The sequence below is a fragment of the Indicator indicator genome, chromosome 24, assembly GCF_027791375.1.
Source record: "Indicator indicator isolate 239-I01 chromosome 24, UM_Iind_1.1, whole genome shotgun sequence".
Taxonomy (NCBI): domain Eukaryota; kingdom Metazoa; phylum Chordata; class Aves; order Piciformes; family Indicatoridae; genus Indicator; species Indicator indicator.
This window is the reverse complement of record NC_072033.1, coordinates 17,148,222-17,174,312: the sequence shown is the minus strand read 5'-3', so window position 1 is coordinate 17,174,312 and position 26,091 is coordinate 17,148,222. Positions and strand designations below refer to the sequence as shown.

The window sequence follows — 26,091 nt, the reverse complement described above, 5'->3', positions numbered from 1 at the left end:
CAAAGATTTGCTTTTAGGAGAGAGGTCACAAAAGGTAAGGAAGACACTGGAGGCACAGACAGCCCAGGAACAGGATGGGAAGCAGGCTGGAAAAGCTGCTCCTCTGTAAACCACCCATCCTACAGCCACAGGCAGCAAGCAGTGTTTTAGGACACCGAGCTCATTTGGAAGTGCCAAGGCTGTGTGGTGTCTGCTGCCAGCTGGTTGCTCCTCAGGGACAGGAGACACACAGCTCTGCCTTTGATTTCAGCTCTTGGCCCTGGCTGCTGTGTGCTGTGCTTCTGGAACCTCTGACTTGAGCTTGTTTAATTTGGAGATGCTGTGTGCAGTGGGACTGTAACCCTGGAGGGGCTGCTTGTGCTGCTGGAGATACTGGCTAACCCCTGGCTGATGAACTGCTGATAAAGATGATAGAATCATAGAATTGTTTCAGTTGGAAAAGACCTCCAAGGTCATTGTCTCCAACTGTCAACCTAAGACCACCATGGCCATTAAACCATGTCTCAAAGTGCTATGGCACACATTTCTTAAACACCTCCAGGGATGATTGACTCCATGATCTAATTAAAGACAGCATTTAGTTTGCTGCTGTTTTATTAGGCTTTAAACTGAAGTAGAATCTCCTGAGCTGAGAGAATTTGTTTCCCTTCCCTCACATCCATCTTTTCCACATTCTGTTTTCATAAAATTGTAGAATCACAGAATTGTTTCACTTGGACAAGACCTCTGAGATCATGGAGTCCAACCACCAGCCTAATACCACCACGGACATTGAACCCCTTTGGTAGGCTTCCTCCTTCTTTTGCATTTCTGAGCTTTAGTCCTTTACGCCAGGAAGGATTTTTCACTCCTGCTTTAACTAATGGAAATCTAACTGCACCTGCAGCCATTGGTAGTGATGGATGTAATGAACCCTCTCCTGGCTCCTCTGCCTGGTTGGCTCTTTGCTGAACCCTTATCACTTTCAGGTCAGCTCTGGCCTGCAGAAAATACCTCAGATAATGGAAATGACTGCCAAAACTGGGACAGGACCAGCTTTTAAAGGCTCTAGCACCAGACAAGCAAAAAGCTTGACACCAGCAGAACCCCAGGCTCACCAGGGCCAGCTCTTGTTTATCAAATCCTGTGCTCCTCCATCCAACCCCTGTGATGTCTGCTGCATGGAGGAAGGGCTTGAGCTGCTCTGCGCCCACATTTTAGCATAAAGGTTTAGTCCTTTAGCATTAAAGTTCAGCATAAAGATTTAGTCTAAAGTGTGGACTGAGGTGTTGGATACAGCTCACCTGGAGGAGAGGTGGAAAGTCCTTGAGGCAAAAGGTGGGATAAAGTCACTTGGCTTGCACTGGGGAATAGCACATCTCAAACCCTTCACAGGAAAGTGATAGTATAAAGAAGGAGATGCTGTGTCCATCTGATTGCTAATCAAACCACTCTCAGACAGCCTGTGTGTGCATGGAGCCTGCTGGAGTCAAGGTGTGAGGAGTTAAAACTAATAGAGGGAGGCTTAGACTAGAAATGAAGACGACATTTTTTACAGTGATGGTGGTGAGACCCTGGCCCAGGTTGCCCAAGGGAAGGGGCAATTCCCCATCTCTGCAATCATTGCATGTGAGGTTGTGGGGGGTCTCTAGGCAACTTGCTCTGGTAGCAGATATTCCTGATGACTGCAGGGGGACCTTTGAAGGTCGCTTCCTACCCAAACCCTTCTATGACTCGATGATCTATGCGCAGCAAGCAGACAGGACACTGTCCTCAGCCTGCTGGAAGGCAGACCCAACACCTTCCTGGCCCTCAGGTCCGGGTGAGAACCAGCAAAACCTGGATCGGATTGCAGCAGGCTCCTCCTCCAGAGAGAGAAGGTGTGTCGGTGTGAGCTGAAATTCCCCCCCCACCGACAATAACCAGGCTAGCTCAGTCTGGAAGCAAATGAAAAGCTGTATTTACAAGCAGAGTCTAAAATCTACAATGAAATGCAATGAATATGTACAAATATACAAAATTCACGACATTCACAAATATATACAATCAACAGAAAAAGCACAACTGATCTCCCTTTGCTTCCCCCCAAGGGGACCCTCCCAAAGGGGCCTCTCTCTCTCCCAGGAGCTTCCCCCCAGACCCCCCTGGACAGAGAAGCACAGTTAGTTAGAGCAGAAAGTTGTTAACTTAGCTGCCAAGGTCAGTACGTGTTATCTTCGGCCAGAAGAGAAGAAGAAGAAAACAGCAGCCAGACAGCCCAGCAACTGCCCCCACTGCAGAACGCAGAATGTGCCAAATGCCTACTTTGTTTTGGGTAATAGTTCTTAAACATTTCTATCTATCCAATGGAAGTGTTTAGAACAATCGTTATTTTGCTTTCTTACACCCAATAGTGACTTATTTACATTCTTTCACTTTCTCTGTTCTGAACTTTGCAAGGAAAAATTAAAAAGACAGTTTCAAACCATCACAGAAGGAAAGGCGGGGAGCTGGAGTCTTCAACTTTGGGCTGCTACCTGCACCTTTTCAGCCGGGCTGGGGATCGTACTGGGGGTGAGCATCTTCTCCAGCCACATCCCATGGGGTGTGCGGGGTCCCGCATCTCTCCCTGCTGCCCTGGACACATCTTCCCACCGCTATCCACCTCCAGCCCAGCATGGACAGCTTGAGCAACAGCCTGAAGAAGAAAGCCACGGAGCAGCACTACAGGGCAGAGGTGATGATTGCTGGAGAGCAACTGAAGTAGGAGGTGACCGTGTGCTTCTCCAGGCTGAGGCAGGGCTGCACGCTGGGGCTCTAAATTGTCCCCTGTCGGCAGGAGACTGAAAGTTTTATCCTTCAGCAAGCAATTTCCCCAGGTGCTAGCGCGTCCCTCTCCCCACTATCTGCTGGTCTTTCCTTCACCCACCAGGCCAGTGGTGAAACATTTCCCACATTGCCTTCTCCTGCTGCTCCTCCCTAGGCTTCTCCTGACCTCCACCTGCAGGTGCCAGAGAAAGCGCAGGCAGCTTTTGACGGCAACAGGTTTGTTTAATCCCTTTAACATCTTCTCCCAAGTGCAGAGTCTGATGTGGTGACAGCAGCTTCCTAAAGGCCCCTGCTCGTATGGGGACAGCACCACCTCAGGGGACATTTAGGCTTTTTGGGGGTGGTTTGGGAGGTCATCCCATGGGTGCCATGCACCTGAATTGTTTTGCACAGGATCATCTAGGATCTTCCCTCTGTTGAAAGTTGCTTTTGGGACCTTCTCCTGGTTTGTTGCCCCAGTTCTTCTTCAAGTCCTGAGATTTTTGTTTTTGTTTTTTTCTTCATAAAGAGAGAATATATTTCTTTCTGTGTGGCTGAGAAAACATGTTCCTTGTGTATCCGGGGTCAGAATGCCCCTCTTGCTTCTTCTAACCACATAACTCTAAGTTTCTGTAGCTCTTGAGCAGTATTTGTTCACTTGTATCTGAAACTGTATCTGAGTCTTAGAGTTTTTTGAAATGTGGGTGGAAAATAGGAAAAATATCTTTGTGTAATGTAAAGACCCCAGAGTTCAAGTGAGTCAGATTCCTAAAATTAGCCCTGTGTCATTATGTTGTCCATGCCGAGTCACATCAACCTGAGCTGTATTGTTTGCGCTGCACCAAGGACTGATGAGGATCAGGGTCTTATCTGAAAACACAGCCAGTGTCCTAAGTAGCTGGGATTTAAATCCACAGTGGTGGTTAGCCACGTTTCCAGACCCGTTTCCAGACCATTGCCTGTCAAATGCTACTGTTCTAGCTCCAGAAATGAGTGTTTTCCTTAGGTAGTGACTGGGAGAGCTGCTGTTGGGGGTGAAGGCTGCACCACCCGTTCCGCCTTTGCAGCATTTCAGTCCACGTTGTAAGGGAGGCTTTGGGAATGATCTTAACTTTCCTATAGGGAAAAGCAGCAGCTGATCTGAGTGACTTGCCTGACAGACATAAAGTGAGAGACATAAAGTTAGGACTTTTTCCATCCCATGGGCAAGCTTATTTCTGTTTATATTTCCAGTGCTTCACTCCTCTGGAGTGACTGAGGTTTAAAGTGGATCCTATAACCTGGGACAAAGAATATGGTCAGGTGTTGAGAGAGAAAATAAAATAATCAAGCTGTGTTAAAATGGATCCGTGCATGTGCAAGGGGCTTCTCATGGCTGTTGATGGGCAGGAGCTTGACAGATCCTGGATCATGTGGTGACTGTGACTGTAAGAAGGAGAAGGAGGTACAATAAATGTGAGCAGAGCTCCTTTATACTGCACACCATGTTAGTTAGCTCTTATGAGGGAGGTAAAGACATAACACAAACGTTACATTCTTCTGAAAACCAACAATATCAACTCATTTCCCTCCCCAGCTTCACTTCTCATGTCAGTGAGAAGATAGCCCAAGCTTTTAAAAAGGGTGCTGAAAGCCTCAAGGGAGGCAGGGTTTGTGCAGGGGTGGAATAGCTTTCCATGGGTGTGACAGGGATAAGGTTGAATAGAAAACCCCAATATTTCTGTACATTTTGGGGTACCCGTCTTTTTAAATGTACCCCCTCCTCCCCTCAGCTCTTTGTTGCATGGAATAGGAGAACTTCATCCACCACAACTGCTCTCTTCTTCAGCTGTATTTGATGTGTCTAAAAGCCAAGGAAGGACTCCAGCGTAGGCAGCAGTGATGGAGAGATGGATCCTTCTGCTGGTGACTTGGCACAGAGCAGTCACATCTTGCTGCTTTGGAATGGACTGGAGCCTGTTCCAGTGCAGAAGGACTGGAAGTAACTGCTGGCCAGCACGGTGTGTAAAGCACAGGGAAGAGGGTGGAGGGATGGACACCAGCCTGCATCTAGGCTGCTCCTTCCCCTGCAGCTCATCTGGCTGAGGGGAGAATGGAGTGATGCAGAGCAGACTGAGTGCTCCACTCTGTCTCTTGTGTTTTGGGGATCTCACAGCCTGGCAGAGGATGTGAATCTTCCTGGGGCCTGGGTGTCCAACAGGTACCAATGGGGAAGCTGAGGAGGAGAAGCTGGGTGATATCTCAGGCAATAGTAGATGGGGCAGGGCTAAACGTCCACATTGTGCTCCTCTGCTTTTATTCAGGTGAGGAATAAAGGAACATATAAGGGAACTTCGTGGTCTGTCCTGTCTCTGCAAACCTCCATCAGCAAATATCACTGTTGCATCTACACAAAATCTCAAACATTTATTTTCCCCTCTTCTCCACTTCCTCCCCTGCCTCCCTGCTATTGTATTTAACCAAACAAAGCTTTGCTCCATCTTTACAGTTCTTTGGCTCCCCAGCAAGTTTGCAAAACCCACCCAAGTTTGGTTTTGCCAGAGGGATGAGTCTGTTCAGTGTCAGGATACATTTCCCAGCCAGAAATAGCTGCACAGACAAGGGGTGAGGGAATGCTTCCTGAGGATAGCTGGGAACAAAATGGTTCCTAAAGGAATGGAGGAGAGAGTGGACATTGTGCTCTGGGATGTCTGTCTGCCAGGGTCATAGAATCATAGAGTGGTTTGGGTTGGAAGGGGCCTTTAAAGGCCATCTAGTTCCAACCCCCAGTGTGGGAATGCTACTTTCTAGTCCATGGAGAGGGAAAAGGAGTTTTGGGTTGTGAGTCTCTCCCCATCATAAAGACAAAGCTAATTTCCACATGTATTTTGGTCTTGGGTATGAAAGGACTACTGCCTGAGGCTTGTTCCTCTGTGTCTTTTTGCTTCCTCTTGGTCTTTTTGTTTCAATCATGGACCTGTCAGAGCTGGGCCAAGAGGAGGCCACAGCAAAGGAGGGAGGGCTGCAAGCCCTCTGCCGTGAGGATGGTCTGAGAGATTTGGGGTTGTTCAGCTTGGAGAAGAGAAGGTTCCAGGGAGATCTTTTGGTGGCCTTTGGGTGCTTAAAGGGGCCCAAAGGAAAGCTGGGGACAGACTTTTGAGCAGGGCTTGATGTGACAGGACAAGAGGGGATGGGTTGAACTAAAAGAGGGAGATTCAGACTGGAGAGAAGGAAGAAATGTTTGAGGGTGATGAGAGCCTGGCCCAGATTGCTCAGGATGTTTGGGGCTCTGAGCATCCTGCTCCAGTTGCAGATGTCCCTCTGACTGCAATAGAGTTGGACTGGATGATTCTTAAAGGTCCCTTCCCACCCAAACCAATCCATGATCCTCTATAAACCTGCATGGAAATCACACTGATTTTACTGAGTATTGTGTGTTCCTGGGTGGCATGCTGGGAGAGAAGCCCAATTAGTAATTTCTAATTGCAACAAATGGTTTATCTGCAGAGAGATTCTGGAACAGCTACCGCACTTTGGGTTCACACCATGCTGTAATCTGGAGTTTCTCAAGTACAGACAAGCCCTTGTGCACTCTCTTCTGGGTATTCTTCATGGTCAAGTGAAGCAGCTTTTCTCCAATATCTCTTTTAAGCTGCATTAATGATTCTGAAACGTAAAATATACTTGGTACATTTATGCCTTGGGCAGAAAAAGTGAGAGCAGATGGAGGATTTTCTCCTAAGAGGAACAAAACTGTAATTTCAGGCACTGTTCAGTGTTCTCAGTGGTGCTGAGTGTTTTATTTCAGTACTCAAACTGAGATGCTGCTAAATCAGATGCTCTGGAAACTGGGGTCAATGAAAGGGGTAGCTGGATACACTTACATTTGTACTCCTGACCAGAAACCTTAAGGTGTTCAAGAGTTCTGTGGTTCTCTATTGAACTCAGATCTCTTGAGGAGGAATCCTGGGACACTGCAGGTGGACATTCTTTGGAAGAGGATCAGGAGGAGCTTGAGAAGCTGATTATTGCGTTTTCAGCACCAGTGAAACTGGGAAGGAGACTTATGCTGGCTGGCATTCCTTTTTGAGATTTGTCTCGTAAGATCTTTAAATGCACTGAGATGTTTTATTTTCCTACTTTCCACTTTGTGGTGCCATAGGCATGCAAAGCTCTTCTCTCTCCCCCAGAAGGTACTGGTGCTTTTGCAGACTGGGAATGCAGCAGACTGGGTTTTACTTGGCTCATTTGCAGTGGTTGTTTTACCTGAATGTGCCTCTCCAATAGCTATTTTACAGCTATTTTCTTATGGCTGTTGATGCCTTCTACTGAGAAATGGCTTATTTGTTTGTGAGGCTGGTTTTGTGGTTGGTTTTTTGGGTGGTTTTTTTTTTTTTCCCTATTGTTATGTGGTTGTTTGGTTTTGTTTTCCTGTAAAGAAAGGAACAGAAAATATCTTTTTGGCTGTTGAAGCTTTCCAGGTTCACTCATTTGTACTCCGCTGCTGTGGGAATGTGAACTGGAGGTAATATCCTTGAAAGATCCACCTTGTCATTTGAGATTGTCAAGGTCTGTTTACATGGGGAAGAGGTGGAGAGCATCCTAGGGAGACATTCCCACTTGATGCAGGCACTTGTGAGTACATGGGGCAGGATTTGACATCTAGAAAACTCAAAACATTGCATTACACATCCTTCCTTATTTTTTTTTTCAAGCTGGAAGTATGACCCAACCAGTTTTTATTTGAGTTATTGTGTATTTCGTTTCTACGCTGAGGGTGGTGAGAGCCTGGCCCAGGTTGCCAAGAGAGGTGGGAGCTGCCCCATCCCTGGCACCATTCCAGGTCAGGCTGTTTGGGGCTCTGAGCTACCTGCTCTAGCTGCTGATGTCCCTGCTGACAGCAGGGGGTTGGACTGGATGAGCTTTGAAGATCCCTTCTAACCCAGTCTATTTCTAATTCTGTTCGATTTAATTTTATTCCATTCCTATTTCTACTCCTAATTCTATTCCACTCCTTTCTTATTCCTATTCTATTCCATTCTTGTTCTTATTCCATTCCTATCCCATTTGTGTTTATATATATAGTACTTAGGAACTCCTACAGAGTCTTGACAGGAAGAGAGACCTCTTGGTTAAGCATTTCTTATCTCTACCAAACATGCCTCTGAAGTGGCATCCACCTTGTTAATTACAAAGGGAAGCAAGCATATTAAAAGTGACTACTTGTCCTCTCCTGCAGCAGAGGGATGCCGGAGTGGGAGTCTCACTGTTTGCAGTTGCTGCTGACTGTGTCTGACTGCACTGTGACTGTACCATGAAATGAATGAAGGAAAAGGCTAAAACCTCTAAAACTGGCAGCCAGCTGTTTGGTGTAGGGTGGAGTGTTCTGTTCAGGTAAAATCTCTGTGTGGAATGACTGCTGGTCAATTTGTGAATGAACCTTCCAGGTAAAGAGAGCAAAATATTAAACATAGACTTCAGTGTTTGGAGGCCAGTCAAAGGCAAGACCAGGAGCTACTTCGGCATGAATCTTTGGTTGGTTGGTTAGTTAGGTTAGTTTTTTAGTTACGTGGAAGGTAACTGAGTATTAATTATATCAGTCACAGAACGTTAGGCATTGGGAGGGACCTTGAAAGGTCATCTAGTCCACCCCTACCCCTGCCAAATCAATTACTACATCTTCATTCCACAAAGTCTTTATCTCAAGAGTTTTGAGATCCTAATGTGTGTAAATCCTGCAGGGCAAGAGAATCCATTATTATCTGATAGATGTTTAAGGTTTTTGAAACTACTCATATGGTGCCTGAAACTGTTGGCCCCATACCTGAAGAGATTTAAAAGCTGTGGAGATAGAATCATAGAGCTATTGAGATTGGAAGAGACCTTTGAGATCAAGTGCAACTGCTCACCTAGAGCTCACAGTCCCATCCCTACTGCTAAGCTACTACCACTAAACCAAGTCCCTGTGTACCATGTGCTGAGTGACATAGTTTAGTGCTGGGTTAATGCTTGGACTCAGTGATGTTGGACGTCTTTTCCAGCCAAAATGATTCCATGATTGTATGGTTTTATGATGTGGTGTACACACACCTTCTTCAAAAAAGCAGAAGAATGTGAGGCACTAAACACAGAAAGACTGCAGTAATTCCTTTGTAAAATACACTGGGCCAGGGCAAAACTGAGCTGAAATGAATAGTTTGAAAACAGAAATATCCTGGAGTTACAGAGGAGATATTAATTAAACATCTTCCTTCTGAGGCTGTAATATGCACTGGGCATTTTCCAGGGCTAGTGTTGTAGGAACAGTCATAGCTACAGGGCAGAAGTTTGGCTCCTGGACAGATCTCCTGCCAAGTTGGGTTGGCTTTGGCTTGAACACACAAGATCTCTGTGCCCTGTGGCTTGTTCAGTTCTTAAGATCCTTTTAAAAGTCAAAGCTGGACTCACTTGAGTAATCTTCACACATCCTTCCATTGGAATCACAACTAATTATAACTTCAGGAATTTCAGGAAAGGATGCATGAATTCTGGTAAACTGTCCCAGTCTGTCCCAGTCTTTCCCAGTTTGAACCAGAAAATACCAGTGCTCTTATGCACTATCACTGCTTTTACTGAGTACATGGATCAGCAGGTAGTGCAATGGGATTCATCTGGACATCTACAGAAGAAACTATGCTCCCATTGCTGCTCCCACTCTGACCTATGGCTAAGATTTTGTCCTCGGGCAGCTCCATTCCTGCCTTTATGGTCATGGAGAAGGAGAACTAGACACAGAATCACACCAAGATGACAATGTATGTACACATAACACATGCAAATGCATAGAATCATAGAATTGTTTGGATTGGAAAAGACTTGGAAGATCCTTGAGTTCATCTGTTGAACTAACCATGTCCACTAAAGCATGTCTTGAAGTGCCATGTCTACAGGTTTTTTGAAACCCCCCACGGACAGTGACTCCACCACCTCTCTGGGCAGCCTGTTCCAACTCCTGACCACTCTTTCAGGAAAGAAATTGTTCCTAATATCTACTCTAAAAACACCTCCCCCTGTCCCCCCTTCTCAATTTCAGGCCACAATTGGCCTGAGTACCTGTACTATTATTTTTTATGTGTATTTTGACTCTTCTTCACAAGCTCCAGTTAGCTCCAGTGTAGTTTTTAGAGGCTTATTTGGAACAGAAGGACAGGTATGGTTCAGACTAAGTCTGGTCTAGGTTTTTATATAACCTGTGCAGTGACAGGAGGAGAGAAGGGGATGACAGAGAGGCTCCCAGTGGTTTCTCCAGGCTGGGCAGACACTGGGCTGTTATCCCCCTGTGCTGCCAGCTGTACTCAGTAGCAGTCTTTCTCCTCAGGCTCCGCCTGCACGATGGGAAGCTGGTTAAGGACCGGAGCCACCACCTCCAGACATACCCAAACCGCTTCGTGGCGAAGGAGCTGACGGCCTGGCTGATTGACCACAAGGAAGCACCCGACAGGAAGACAGGCATCCACCTCATGCAGAAGCTGATGGACCACTACATCATCCACCACGGTGTGTGGGTTCTCTGCCACCTGCACAGGTGGCTGTGTACCTGGTCACCCTCTGTGTCCCGCAGCCCACTACAGGGAAGCAGAGCCAGGTTGCTGCTCATGATTCTTCTATGGGAGCTGGCAGGTGGTAGGCATCTGCGCTCTGAGAGGAGCTGGGAGATTCAGACTTGATGGGGCCCTGAGCAACCTGATCTAGTTGGGGAGTGCCAGACTCAGACACTCCCTGCAAGTGGACACTTGGGCAGCTCCATGTTTGTGGGGGAGCTCCGCCTAGGTCCCCACAGTCCTCCTGGCAATGGCTTTTACCTGTGTGGTCACCACGCTGGGTCTTCTGGGAAGGGACTAGTTACAATCCACTGAGCTCACTTCTGTGCTCTCTGAGGCTTCTTCTCAAGTGTGGTTGTTTAGATCTCCTTTAGCTGTGCTGTGGGGGGTGCTGGCTCTGCCACCCCACCTGGGCAGCCTGCCCACAGCTGCCAGCCCTTAGCACAGGTCTGCTCCTTTCCTGCTTTTAAAATGCCTCCCAAAGACCTCCTTCTTCATAGGTTCATAGGATGGTTTGGGTTGGAAGGAACCTTCAAGTTCATCCAGTTCCAACCCCCTGCCATGGGTAAGGGCAACTTCTGTCGCAAGACGGGGCTGCACACAGACCAATATGATCGGCAGAATCCGTTTATTGAGTTCCAAGCTCACACTTATATATCCTTACAGTTAATTATGCCTACTAGTCAACTACTGATTGATTTACAGCTAGGTGTCAACCCCACCTCTTGTAGGTTAAACATTCCATTCGGCTTAATCACAACATCCTGTTTTTCTCAGGCCCGTTACTTTCCAGCTTTTCCCTCCTCCACCCAAGGACACCGCAGCCCTGCAAGTTTGCAAGTCACAATGATTCAGCTAAACCCATCTTGTCCTAAGGTGCTGTATATCTTCTTCAGTAAAGTCCATCAGGCCTTCATGTCCTTTCTTTGCCAACCATTCCTCAACAATTCCCCCGTTGTTTTTAAGGGCAACAAAATTCTGTGTTATTTTACCAACTAGTTTCATTATACATTGATACACAATTCTTAAACATATTAATACAATAAAATTATTAACAACAACCTACAACCTTCCTTAAAAAGTGGTAACAGCCATCCTGACCAAGATCCAAACCAAGATGATAACCATGAGTCCCAAGGACCATCATTCTTCTTGAGTTTTTTAAATCCATCCTCTAAAGTTTGTAAACTACGATAGATAGATGATCAGAAAGACTCATACAACACATACCATCAAAATCTTCATACCCATGTCCCTGCGCTAAAAGCAAAAATCTATTGCTGCTCTATTTTGTAGCGTAGCATGACGAACACTATCAACATCTAATAAAAAGTTAGAAGGTGCACTACTAGTTGCGTTATTTTGCTAAGCAAGTGTAACCCACACATTAGTCTTTGGTAAAAAGAGAGGGACAAAAGTTCCCCATGATCCTATAAACCCTATCTCTAATACAATAAAAACTATTAAACAAAACACCATTAAGTTCATTTCATCTTTTAGTCATCTTCAGGCAGTGGCCGCGCAGATCTTCCTTCCTCAGGCGCAGGTCTTATCAACTGACTTGGTATCCACGTAGGTCCTGAAGCAGAATCAACACACATATACCCACGTCCTACAAATATAACCATTGCAGGACCCTTCCATCTGCCAGATCTCATTAGCCTGCAGACCTCGAGGATTAACTCCTAGGCCAAGACCTTGCCCTTTGTTGTGAAAACTACAAATCGGACAGGCCTTGACTATAGCCTTGGCATCAGCATATGATATTTTAAAGCCTTTGGCTAATCCTTTTGCATTTTGATGAAACGTTGCATGAACTTCCTTAGCCTTCTGCATTGCTGATGCTGGTACTGCAAGTGAAACGAAACGATCTACTCTGTCATTACCTTCACCTAGGCCTACATCCCAGAGATGACTTCTAACATGCAATATCGAATACTCTGCTGTCCTTTGCTTGATTGCCTGACGTATTTGCAAAAACAGTTGATATAACCTCTTATTATTAACTTCTCTTATTTCTGCATCCTCAATTCTGCTGACAACTCCTACCGCATACAATGAGTCTGATACTACATTAAGGGGTAGATGTATCCATTTCATCAAAGCCCAAGCTACAGCAAGTAATTCTAATGTCTGCAATGAATCACTGGCCTCTGCTTCTAATATTTGATGTTTCCAAGTCCCTTGATCTTCCCCCGTAATAGCTGCTCGTCTAGATCGTTTGCCTGCATCAGTAAAAACTGTCACAGCCTCAGGAAGTGGATTAACACTATATTTAGGTTTCTGAACCCAAGACTGATTTGTCATCCAAGAAAGAACCTTGTCCTTAAGAGGAGACACATTGATACTGGCACCTATTTCCAGCAATGCTGTTTGAAGTGCTTCAGACTTCTATAAATACCATTATAAATCAGCCTGTAACATGGGAACATAAATAGTACCAGGTGGTTTTCCCCAAATCTGTAATAACCTGTTCCGACCTTTACAGATCAACCCAGCCAAAACAGAAATTTTTTGTACTATTGTTGGTTTTGGTTGTAAAAGTGGAAACAACCACTCCAGTACTATAGTCCTCCCATTTTCCCCCGCTGTTTTTAAAAGCTGAGTGATAGCCCCTATTATTGCTTGTGGACCACACAATATCATTAGATCAAGAGGCGCGTCCATCACCCGCCGATGTACACTCTTGGAGGAAATCAACGATGCTATGGATTGCAAGGCCGTCTGTTGGAGTCAGCATCCAGAGGATGATGAAAGCACTGGGACCCAATATGGTCCAAAATCTGTTTAGATACAAGCATATCCTCCACCCGAGGTTATTAATGCACTGGTGGTAGTCAAACAATTAAAATGATGTGTCATTGGGGTTTCCTGGGAATCATTAGCAAGCTGTAAAAATTTTAAATTTTAAAATGTAATACATATGTCTTTAGTTTTTGCAAAAGTATACTGTGTGGGGGAATGAAAAATACAGGGAACATGAGCGATACCCCACAATTGCAAGAATGAATTAATTTTACCAGATAAATAGGCTGGGCTATTTGTCTATTCCTGGGTAACCACTGTTTAACTATAACATTCTGGTGAGTTAACATGTAAATCTACATAAACATATTCCCTAATTACATAACATTAAGACATTGAAACATTCAGTCCCAAATGAAATGTTTCCTCCGGGGACACTCTTGCAGTCAGCTTCAGATCGATGCTTCTGATCTCAGTTAAACAGGCGCTGTGGTCGGACTCAGTGGTCAGCTGATTGTCAGCTTCACGGGCACTGCTGTTTGTCCCATCCTTTGAGTCTTGTGCTGGGCCTAACCATGCTGGCATCAGGAAAAACCTGTAGGTGGGAAAAGATGAATCCCTTTCCTAGCCCTGAGTTTTCCCTAGGGTAAACCTCTGTATCAAAAAAGAAAAGATTTTTTTTTTTGTTTGTTTGTTTGTGTCGCTTTTCATAGTCTTATAACCTTATCTTAAAACCTTTATAAGCACAAAAACCAAAACAACACTCTATAACATTCCTAAAATAAAGTCTTATGTCCTGTTAATATGAAAAAAGGTCCTAAAAACTTAAAAAATTACGTGAGAATTAAACCATCAATGTAATGTGCAAGAAAACAACAACAACAAAAAAAAGGATAATGCACGCTTTTCAAAATGAAAAGTTATTTACCATATATATAGAGCTCTTTTTGAAATTTGCCGGCAGACTCTAAAAAAAAAAAAAAAAGGTTCGAACCAGAAAAAGGAAAAAAAAACCCTTTTAACCTATAAACTCATAAAACCAGTAGCACTTACACAGTATTATGCTTGATTAGAAAAAATACTTTAACACAATAACTAAAAGCTTATAAGCAAACTTCATTTTCTATAACACTTAATATACCTTATTACCAAAGTACCAAATTTGTCATATGTATGCTCATTGTGAAAACACAACAATTGCAAACACTAAAATAATGAATTTCCCAAATGCCTTACAATCAGAAATAATGATAAAACCAATACATATATATCAAGTTTGCATAAAATGGTGAGATACCTTTCTTAAGAAAACTTAATATTGTTACTTTAAAATTAGAACACAGGTTTGCGCAGACCTGCAACAGCTGCAAAACAAGGGGGTGAGATAAGGAGGGAGGAGGGAAGGAGGTGGGCAAAGGCAGATGGGAAAGAAGCGGGGGGGGTGGGAGGGAGGAGGAGGCAGGGGGTCAAACGGCAGTGGAGAAGACACTCTTTTTTTTTTTTTTTTTTCTCGTTGTTAGCATGCTGTTATCTTCAAAAATGTGCAGATTTTCAAGCTTTGAGGTGAAAGTTCTGACTGCATGAGCACTGCCTTCAGCTTCGAAGTTGCTTTTTCACTAATTTCTTGATGAAAAGACTGTGACATTTCTTTAAAGAATCAAGTGCTGTGAATGCTGCTGCTATAACAAAATCTCGGGGACTTTTTCACTTCATAAGGATTTTAAGTTGCTCATTAGGAAGAGGATTTTTCTACTCTCCAGCAACCTTTTCTTCTGGCACTGACAGAGCAGCTGGGCAGCTAGGGGCGGGGGGTGCGGAGACTGCTGGTATGTCATCCACAGTTTCAGTTATCTCTCCCACACCCAGCTCAATTCCCTTTTCTTTTATTAGATTCTGTCCCATTATGTTCGGGGTGGCTCACCTTAATAGGTGTCAAAGTACAAGTCCGGGCTGAGGTGGATTCCTATGATGCAGGCTGGGGGCTTCTCCTGCGGGGCTGCACGCCTCGGGGGCGGGCTACAGCGCAGTTCTCTCGGCTCAGGGGGACCCCCGGGTCCCTTGCCCGTGGCAGCAGCGGTGGGTCGGTGCTGCCCTACCCTTGGCTGGACTTCAGCCGCCGGAGGCTGGTGGCGAGGCCATGCTGGGGCCGCGACCTTGCAGCCATTGCTGCTTTTTGCTCTGCCTGATGTTGCTCTAAAGCATTCCTTACAGCTCGCCATGGCTTTGCTAATTTCTTTGCTGTTTTATCATCATCTATAACCCTTTCCCAAAGTTCAGTTCCAACTCTGCGCCACTCCTCAGCTTCAAACACTTCATTTGGATCTTTAAAATATCCTTTAGCAGTTGCGTATGTAAGCAATCCCGCAAGTTCCTTATTCAGATCTATGCCTGTTACCCGACGCTTTTCCAAAAAGCATTTAAATAAATCGTACGCTGCCTGCCTATCCATACCTGTTACACCGTTGTGCGCTAAGCAGTCTCCCAGGCTTTGCAGCGTCTTCAGCTAGAACCTCCTTTAAGGCTTCTAAGGTGCGGAACACTCTCCTCGCTTCTGGGTGTTCTTTCACCTCCGGCGCTGCTGGACCGGGCTGGAATCCTTACGACTTGGACCGTGGCAGCAGATGCATTGCCAGTCTGCTCCTCTTTACCAATCTGAGGGTCCCTGTTCGGGCGCCATTTGTCGCAAGACGGGGCTGCACACAGACCAATATGATCGGCAGAATCTGTTTATTGAGTTCCAAGCTCACACTTACATATCCTTACAGTTAATTATGCCTACTAGTCAACTACTGATTGATTTACAGCTAGGTGTCAACCCCACCTCTTGTAGGTCAAACATTCCATTCGGCTTAGTCACAACATCCTGTTTTTCTCAGGCCCGTTACTTTCCAGCTTTTCCCTCCTCCGCCCAAGGACACCGCAGCCCTGCAAGTTTGCAAGTCACAATGATTCAGCTAAACCCATCTTGTCCTATGGCGCTGTATATCTTCTTCAGTAAAGTCCATCAGGCCTTCATGTCCTTTCTTTGCCAACCATTCCTCAACAAACTTCCACTAGAGCAAGCAGCTCAAAGCCCCATCCAACCTTGGCCCTTTTCAATGCAGTTCCCTGTGCCACGGAAATAGGACAGTGGTAAAGCACCACCTGAAGTGGCTCTTCCTTGAGAGCAAGTTCATGAACACCTGTCCTGCATTGCCCTGCAGCAATCCTTCTAGCAGACAGTGGTGGATATATGTGCAGGAGCTGGTCTAGCTCACATCTGTGGCATGCACAAGTAGAAGCTGGATGCTGACACGTAGAATCATAGAGTCACTGAATCATTTTGTTTGGAAGAGACCTTTAAGATCATCACTCCAACCATTAATCCAGCACTGAGAGGTCATCACTGAACCATGGCCCTCAGAATCGCTTCTCCAGCACTTTGAAAGCCCTCCAGGGATGGGGACTTCACCACTGCCCTGGACAGCCTGTTCCAGTGCCTAACCAGTTCAGTCAGGGTCAGTTTCTCCTTGCAATGATGTCTAGATTGTTGCTCCTTGGGGTTAAGAAGACGCAGACTTTCACCTTTGAAAACAACTTTCCCCACCTGCCTTCTTGCTTGGTGAGCCATGGACTTTAGTGTCCTGATTTCACAGGCAGACAGTTCAGGAGAAGCAATGAGCTCCAGATGATCTGGCAGCTTTTAACATTGAGCTGCTCGCTGGAAGGGGAATGAAGTTCTCCTGGTCTGCTCAGAAGAGCCAGAAAGTGTTAAAATTATCCCAGGAAAACTCTCACACCATTTGACTCTCAATCTAATATATTGTGTTACTGCAGTGAGGAAATCTTGGTGGGAGTGGAAATCTTGGTGGGGTTTTTCCACATTGACTCATGTTCATTGTTTGTTTGTTCAGTTTTTTACTCTCATGTTGTTTTTTTCTTTACCACTTAAGTTCCTCCTTCATGCTTCAGATGGGTAGACATGAAGAAAGGCACTCTGACTGATTTAAGAGCAGGTCTATGAGTTTTGTGGATGGTTTTCAGTGATTTTCATTTATTGTAGTCTAGGAATGTGTTACAGGCAAATTTCTCTCAAAGCTCTATCCCAAATATTTAGCTGCTAAATGTTGCATGCACTTAACAGCCAGGTGTTGGCAGGTTGTATGCTCATCCCCAAGGTGGAAAAGAGGCTTTTCATAGAGATTTGGTTATTCCAGTTGAGTGCATCTAGCTTTGAAGATCAAATTCTCTCTGGAGGTCAGTGTGACCTGAAAATGAATTGAACAGGGTTGGCAAGAAATGATGTAGATGAGTTGGTGTCATTGTATATTTTGTCTTACATTTCTATCTGACAAGGACAGAGGTGATTTTTACGGGATTTTGGATCCAGTGTGGTGATTTTGCCTCCTGTCTTCTATGCTATTGAATCATAGAATCTGTGCTCTAAGTCATAGAATCATAGAACCATTTTGGTTGGAACTGACCTCTAAGGTCATGAAATCCAACCATGATCTGACTCAACCAAGTCTGGTGCGAAACCATGTCCCTGAGCACCATATCTCTGCCTCTTGTAAACCCTTCTAGAGATAGGGATTCAACCACCTCCTTGGCCAGCCTGTTCCACTCTTTGAGAACCCTTTCAGTGAAAAAGTTTCTTCTTATATCCAACCTAAACCTCTCCTGGGCTCTTTTCAGTGGTGGCCAGTAATAGGACAAAGGACAACAGGCACAAAGTAGAACACAGGAAGTTTCATTTGAACGTAAGAAACTTATTTACTTTGAGGGTGCTGAGGCCCAGGCCCAGGCCCGGGCTGACCAGAAAAGTTGTGGAGTTTCCTTCTCTTCTTTCCTGTCAACACTTCCTTGGACGAGCTCCTGTGCAACCTGCTCTGGGTGTCCCTACTTGTGGCAGTTTGGGCTGGGTGCCCCCTGCCAGTGCTGCATGAGATACACCTCTGGTGTCCCAGGTACACGCCCACTGGGGGTGGACACAGGAAACAGTGTATTTCTACCCATAAATCCTGCGCCCTATAAAGCCATCGGCAGAGTCATGCTCTTGCTCTTTCTTCCCTCTCCGCTCCCATGGGAGATGTCCTCTCTTATCAGGTAATGCTGGGGGGGGGGTGGTATCTCAGGCCTCTTAGGCCTGACTAGGCCTAATGCCAGGAGGAGAATGGAGGGGGAGGGGGGGCAGTCTCAGACCTGGCCAGCCTGAGACTTGCCTAGCAGTGGGGGGGGGGGGGGAAGGAAGAGCCCTGAGGGATTGGGTAGACCCTCAGATGGGAGGAAGGAAGGATTGGGAAGCTTTTGGGAATTCTGTGAGGGGGGTTCTGTATGCTTTAGGATGTTCTTTTCCACTATGCTTTGTAGTTTGTAGTTTTCTGTAGCTTCACCAATTTGCTTTTCCATTTAAACTTTTCCATCACTCTCCAATCCGTTTGCGTGTGTCATTCTTTTGTCCCTTTCAGGGCAAGAGATGTTCTGGCTGGCCTCAAACCAGCACACTACTTTAGCAGAGGGATTGGAGTAGGTGATCTCCAGATTCTATGACCAGTAGGCACCTACAGCACTGACAGCCCTGCTCTGGACTCCTTTCAGTTTGTGATGAGCACTCGGACTACAAGGACACCAAGCTGCTGTACCGCTTCCGCAAGGACGATGGAACCTTCACGCTCAGCAAGGACATGAAGGTGTTCATGAGAGGCCAGAGCCTTTATGAGAAATGAGTGAGGCCTTCCCTGGCAAACCAGTGCTCAGAAAGGGGTGTTGGGAGTGTGCTATGCTGGCTGCATGATGCTGGGAGCCATGGCTACAGCTCTTCTCTTCCCTGGCTGTACCCTGTGCTGTGCTCTTGGGGAATGCTGAACCCTGTCACAGCTGTAGCACAACCAGCTTCTTTGGGACTGGGACAGGAGCTGTACTTTGATCTCATGGATGCTTTCAAGGGCTCCAACCCAAGTGCAGGTTCTGGGTCCGGTTTGCAGTTTGAGTTCTCCTGGGATGGGCCATTTAAAGATCTCCTCCAGCCTCCCTGGGTGAGCTGATTCCACCAGCACTATTAGGAATTAAGTCCCACCAAAATCAACAGGAAAATAGAATCTTCAGTGCCCTCAGGGGCCTGGATCTCTGCACCTTACCTAACCTAATTGCAAAACTGGTAACGGAAAAAATACTTCTCAGATACTAAAGAAAACAACTTCCACCTCCAAGTGTTTAGTTTTCTTTGTGCTGATTATTTCTGGCCCTAGAGCCAGACTGAGTTCAACCACAGACAATCCTCTGGAGCCATTTCCTTTAATAGTCTCTTCTCATCTTCTCCAGCCTCAAGTCCTGGCAGTCAGATTCACAAAGTGGCACAAAGGGAGAAGTCCCTCAGGCAGCCGGGGGCTGATTTTGGCTTTCTCTGCGCCCCTCTGCAGATGTGCATCCTTTGTGGTTTTCTATGGCCGGGGAGCGATGGCCGGCGGGACGGGGGAGCGCAAGCAGCACACCGCATGCCTGAGCCCACTGTACCCTCTTGTGGACACTGTGGGTTTAGCACCCTCATGCTGCAAGCCGAGCATGTGTTTATCCCCACCAGTGTGCAGCATCTGCCAGCCGTGACGTGCAGTCAGTCGCTTGCTTGGCTTTCCCGTGAGGTCTTTAGCTGAAGTTGCACCTGAGCTGGTTTTGCTGAAGCTGCTTCCTCGGTGGTGATGAAGCTGTCCAAAGCTGCCTGACTGCAGCTCTGCATTTCTCCCTCCCTTCCCTCTGCTCCCAGACAGTGATGTTTTGCTGCAAGCTGGCTGCAATGCTTTGCCTGCTTCTGTCGACCTTGCTTCATCTGGCTGCAGCTCCATGTAAGATGTCAGGGCTGCACAGGGTCACGGGACCCTTGTCCCACCTCTCTGCCAGGTTGGTGAGCATGGAGGAGTCAGTTCTGAAGGTGAGAGAGGAGAACTCAATGAAGTACCAGAGGACTTTCCTGGGCTGTGAGATGATCGACTGGCTCATTCAGGAGAGAGAAGTGGAGAACCGCCAGGAAGCGGTGGAGCTGGGACAGGTGCTGCTGGAGCATGGCATCATTCAGCATGGTGAGTGAGAGTCTGGCTGACCCTGAGAATGGAAAGCGAGAGGTGAGCATAGCTGTGAAGGCCATGCCAGGAACAAACCCCCTATTCATGTCATGCAACAAGTGCTGGTCAAGTGCCCATTTGGAAAAGGCAACAGGGCCTTTTAGTTCTATGTTTGGAGCTGGTGACCTTTGAAACCGGAGCAATCTTCCACCACCCACAAAGGCTTTGAGTTGAAATCTGAGCTGGTGATCTTCAGTTCATCAAAGCTTCCGGCCTCAGGACCACGACCCACCCCTGACTCTGGAGGGCTGGGTGTGAGGATGTAACGCTCATCTCCGCCTGGCTGGGGATCAGAACCATCTGCAGGAATTAATTTCAATTGAGAAGGCAAAGAGTCCTCTGAGTGTTTTGGGACAGAGGCAGGGAGGGCTGTGACTGGGTGGTGCGCCCCTGGGAATGACATCTCCTGGGAAGGTGTCCCCGCTTGTTCCTCTTTCCCTGCAGGCAGCATCCTCAAACAGTAAGGAAAACTCCAGCAGAACACAGAGGCATTAAAGACATTTCACCTTGGGCCCTCACAACACTTGGTATACCATTTTTTTTTTACATCCTCTCAGCCTCTCCCTCCTCCCCTGTTCTTTCCTAGTCTCCAACAGGCATCACTTCTTTGACAGCGACCTCCTCTACAAGTTCTGGAGGAACTTCCGACGGCGGCACCGCCTCACAGAGTTACTCAGAGAGAGCTCTTCTTGCGCCCTCTCTGAGAGTCCAGACAGTCCCTTCTGCCTGCACAAGCTCAACCTAGACCTGGGCAACACCAGCTTCCTCTCTGGTAACTATGGAAGTGCTTGTGGAAGGGGGGAAAGCAAGGATTGCATTATCAGTGTCCCAGAGCTGAAGGTGTTGCTACAGAAGAATGCAGGATGTTCCTCCATGAATCACAGAATCACAGAATCCACTGCTTTGGAAAGGACCTTTAGAGATCATCTGGTCCAGCCTCCTTGCAGTAAGCAGGGACATTCCCAGCTAGATCAGGCTGCTCAGTGATCACCCATCTCACTGGTTTGTGGTGGATGCCATGAGGGCAGTATTGATCACAGCTTTCCATCCCAAGAAAATAACTCAACTTAGCATCAGCTCAGGTCTGGATCTTTTTTGAAGCTAGTTTTATTCTTTCCAAGCTGAAATGCCATCTCCAGTGCACTCTGACCTTTCAGATCTGGGTCAGGCTGGTGGGAGAATTTTGTTTTTTCTTCTTTGAGTAATTGTTATTTCTGAGTCTTTCAGTCCAGACCAACAAGGAGATCATAATTGTCTCAGTGGTGCAATGGAGCAGCATCACTTCCCTCGCTGTAAACTGCAGCCCCTACTTCAGCACTACTCCTACACTGGTGTTCCCTCCTGTGGCTGAGTGCAACCCCAAATCAGGTCTGGGCTTCTGCAGTGCCCTGTGGTTGCACAGGATATGTCTGTTCCTTCAGGGCATGGGCTAGTGCAAGTCTCAAGCCCAAACTCATCCACTGTCAACTCAGTGATATGCAAGAGGTCAGCCTCACCTCTGAGGCTTGATTTGAGAGGTGCAGGTGTTTGGAAAAGCACTGAGATGAATGCAAAGGTTTCCATGTGCTGGGGCTGGTTCCAGCATCTCCTCTCCAGCCATGGTAATCCCCAAAGCTGCCTTGTTATGTGCTTTCCTGTACAAAACCCTTGATTCTGATAGGATCTGTCACTTCCTCCTCTAGTGTTAAAGAGACCTGTCACCAACGAAGAGCTTCTGTCCCCTGGGGCCCCTTACATCAAGAAAACGCTGACTGTAAGTGGCCATAGTGATGGATCTGCCAACCCAGCAGTATAAACTCTCTGACTGCTCTTTGGTAGCTTTCTGTCTGACCTATTTCTGACTTTGATTGCATGTCACATCCTCATGGCTCTGTCTTGGTGAGTCTCAGTCGGTCAGTGCCTGCAGATGTTCAGGTGGGTGAGGTTGTGCACAGCCTCTGCTTGAGTTTGATGTATATTAAAGGGGTAGATCAGGAAAGAGAATGTCTTCTGAAGAGAAGAACTCCCATTTATGTTTCATCCAGCTGCATGCAAATGTCTTGACTTGAATCAGTTAGGTTTTGTGACAGCTGAGCCTTGGAGACTCACCTTCTGTCACACAGGTGTCACCTTTATGTGCAGCTTTATGCATCTCCCAGGGTCCTACTGCAGGTCCAGGATGTTGATAAGACCCATCAGCATCAGATGGAGCAGCACTGAATGAGAAGCATCCAAGGTCCACTCTTGCTTTTCTTAGGATGTTTTTTTTTTTTTTTTTTTTCACAGACAGCCTGCAGACAAGCTCAGTTTTGGCTTTTGCTTTTCTAATTATTTCTAAAGCTGTAGGACCAGGCAGGGCAGGGCTGGTGGGTGCTGGGTGTGAATGTTTCAGGACAATTCCTGCCCTGCAGATCCTACCATGGATGTTTATTGTTGTGTACAACTTTTCAGCCCTTTCTTGCCCACCTTGGAAAGAGATAATCTCACACTGGCCAGTTTAGGAAGCATGAGGACTGTCTTGCCTTACTGGTTTTGACACAAATAGGGCTGGAGAGGAGCTGTGGACCAGGTTCCCAAGTGAAGTGTGCAGTAGAAATGAATGGGAAGGAGCAAGAAAAGTAAAGCTGCTGATTAGTGTGTCGGAGGACATGCTGTTCATTCTCCTCCTGAATGCTCTTGCCCTGCCCTTCAACTCTGCCAGCCTGGGCCTTTCATGGCTCATTTCCTTCTGCTGAGCTCTGCAGTTGCTGTTATTTATTTGTATGATGTGCAAACTCCTTTGGGAATTCCTTTTCTCTTTTAGTCACATCAGATGGCCACAGTATTACAGTAAACTGCTCTGACAGATTGAGATCAGAGTGGGATCAGTTAAAAGTGGCTACTTCCACCCTGGAAATGTTCTCCTGTGCCAAGGAAGGGCCAATATGTGCAAACTCTGGAAATGTTCTCAACGTGCTCTGGATGGCTGCCTTCTACTTCAGCTTCATGCTGTCCATGCTTCACTCTTCTGCACTTGCTGGCAGCGAATGTTAATCAGAAAGCAGCTTTGCAGAGAGCAAATAATCTGTGGTTTTGTGCCTCACTTGGTGCATGGCCCCTTCTCTCCCACCCATGATAGATCAAGGTCATGAGCAGACCTCTCTATCTCAATAGGAACTGTTGCATCTCCTCTACCCAACCCATTCCTTGGTTTGTAAAATCCTTTTTTTCTCCTTGTAGATTGTGGGGGATGCAGTGGGCTGGGGGTTTGTGGTCCGAGGAGGAAGACCTTGCCACATCCAGGCAGTGGACCCAGGAGGACCTGCTGCTGCTGCAGGGATGAAGGTATTTACTTCAGGGGCAACAAAGCTGGTGAGAAGGGTCTAGAAAACAAGTCTCATGAAGAATGGCTGAGGAAACTGGGATTGCTTAGTCTGGAGAAGAAGAGGCTGAGGGGAGACCTTATTGCTCTCTACAGCTCCCTGAAAGAAGGTTGGAGTGAGATGGAACTTGGTCTCTGCTCCCTAGTATCAGGTGATAGAATGGGAAGAAATGGCCTGAAATTTTGCCAGGGGAGGGTTAGGTTGGAGATTAAGAAAAAGTTTTTGCTGCAAGAGTGGTCAGGGATTGGAGCAGGCTGCCTAGAGAGGTGGTGGAGTCTCCATTTCTGGAGACATTCAAAACCCGCCTGGATGTGTTCCTCTGTGACCTTTAGATGAACCTGCTTTGGCAGTGGATTTGGACTAGATGATCTCCAGAGGACCCTTCCAACCTCTACCATACTGTGACACTGATGTACTCCCAGACATGTCTGGATTCTGCATGTAGGGTTTTAGCTGTGACTGCAAGAAATGTCAGGTTTCCCAGTTGCCTCCAAAAACCCCAGGAGTGAGGGAGTAGTTTCTACAAGCTGATGTAAGTCTGAAGCCATGTGGAGAGCTGAAATAGTGGGATGCTTCAGAGGCAGAGCGTGACTCCCTGTTTCCTTCAGGCAGAACTGGAAGGGGGTGGATGAATTAATTTCATTTACTCAAGAGCCCAGTTAATTTCTCCTTACCTAACCTCATTTTCTACCAAATTGCTAGATGTTAATATTGTGCCTCGTCTCCATCTGTGAAATGAACCACTGCTCATAAATGAGTCTTTTTTTTTTCTCTGATAGCTCACAGACTAAATCTCTTTGGTCCCTTTCTTTATGACATGGTACTTGTAATGCTCTACCTATTAGTAATTATCAGTGTAGCTTGAGGGTTTGCAGGATTGTGTAACATGTTATTTGTAATGCATCTAGTCAGCCATGGGAGGAGCTGCCATGAAGGTGTCAGATGAAGGTAGCCTGCCCTTGCTCTCCTTGCAGGTGTGCCAGTTTGTCTACTCAGTGAATGGTCTGTATGTTTTGCACCTGGAGTATCAGACCATCAGAAGCCTCATCATGACAGGACCACGAACTCTTGTGATGGAAGTCATGGAAGCCACTGAATGAGAGAAGAGCCTCAGTGTGTGTGGGAAGGGAGGAGACCCCACTCAGCAAGGATGGACTGTGAGGAAGGGCCAAGCTTGACCATTCACTGTGAAGTGCTGGCCAAGTATTTTAATGTATTTTCAAATAAACACATTCTGATGCACGAGTCTCACATTTTGATGTCTTTGAAATACTCAGTTCTCCCTGATCTTGAGAGGGTCTCAGCTCTTGCAGCTCTTGCAGTTTGTTTTTACTGCTGATGGGAGAGTTTAGTACATCATGAAACCAAGCCTCAGAACATGCCACTCATCCAGCCAAGCTGCAAGGCAGGTGGTACAAGCTGGTAAGCTGCAAGACGTTTAATACCAAGCAAGAAAGTATGTCTGAGCCCCTCTGAGCTGTCTGTGCACTGCACCAAGATCACAATGTGTGTCCCTGATGGCCCAAGAAGCCAGTGTGGTAGTTTTAGGCTGTGCCTAGAAAACTGGGCAGGGGGGGTGGGGTGTAATTTCAACCCACCACAGCCAGGAAAAGGACATGAATGCAGTGCTGTATGCTTCCTTGTAGAGAAAGTCTGAGGCCCCTGCTCCTCTCTTGGCTTAGCCGTGCTCACAGCCAGGACTAGTTGCTCTTCCCAGCTGTTTCTGGAGAAGGTGAGACTTCCATGATTGAGCCTCTTGTGCATCTACCCCCTCCCTAACCATGCTTAAATTTATTGATCAGCTTCCCCTATTCATAGAGCCCAGCAGAGGTCCCAAACACCATAGGCTGCTACCAACCTAGTGATGGGAAGCAGCAGGGGAAAGAGGAGACCCTGAATGGTGTCTGCCCAAAAGAAAATGTGTCAAAGGCTGGGATTGACTCTGGGAAGGAACAGAAATGACTGAAAGCCACCAAAGTGCAGTCCTGCTGCTGCCAGGATGACTGCAGACTACCCTGAAAGTCAACTCCATGTTGATTAACAGACAACAACTGGTAATGACAAGAAACTGGGGAGGTTTCTTCTTTTCCAGTTGACAGAGCATCCTGTTTGTGATCAGCCTGCAGTGCTGTGCATGCGGCAGGATGATTTCCAGCACTCCTGCTTCCGGTGGGACCCTCATTGAAGCTCTTTTGGCCACCAACCAAGTCTTAAAAAACCACCCCACCCAAAACCAAAGAAAAAATAGTCATTTTGATTTGGGCTCAAGTTAAAGTGGGATCTGACTTTCTTGGACTGTTTAGTGTCAGCTGGATATTAGCACTTGCATTACTGCTGGCTGCCTTTTTCTCCCTTGGTATAAAGGGAGGTGTTCTGCCCAGTGCTGCTGCAGAGGTAACGACTTGGAGCACAACATTCCTGGAACATGGACCAGGCAAGATGCTTGCAATGATGATTCACTGGGGTCTTTCCAGCCCCTAAGTGGAACCAGACAAGCATTTAAACCATCTGTCAACAAACTCACAGTTGTTCTTTTCCAGCCTTGCAGTGCACAAGTAGAGCAACATCCATCTGCCTTTTTACTTT

General features: G+C 46.5%; 1 protein-coding gene across 1 annotated transcript; it reads left to right on the top strand.

The window, feature by feature from the left end:
* The first annotated feature begins 2,635 nt into the window (after positions 1-2,635).
* LOC128974985 (DEP domain-containing mTOR-interacting protein-like) lies at positions 2,636-24,605 on the top strand. The gene is given in 9 exon segments (XM_054391766.1): positions 2,636-2,721; positions 10,103-10,281; positions 18,648-18,780; positions 19,953-20,122; positions 20,751-20,936; positions 21,392-21,532; positions 21,847-21,917; positions 23,363-23,467; positions 24,480-24,605. Coding segments are annotated over 9 exon segments (1,197 nt in total).
* Positions 24,606-26,091: the final 1,486 nt, after the last annotated feature.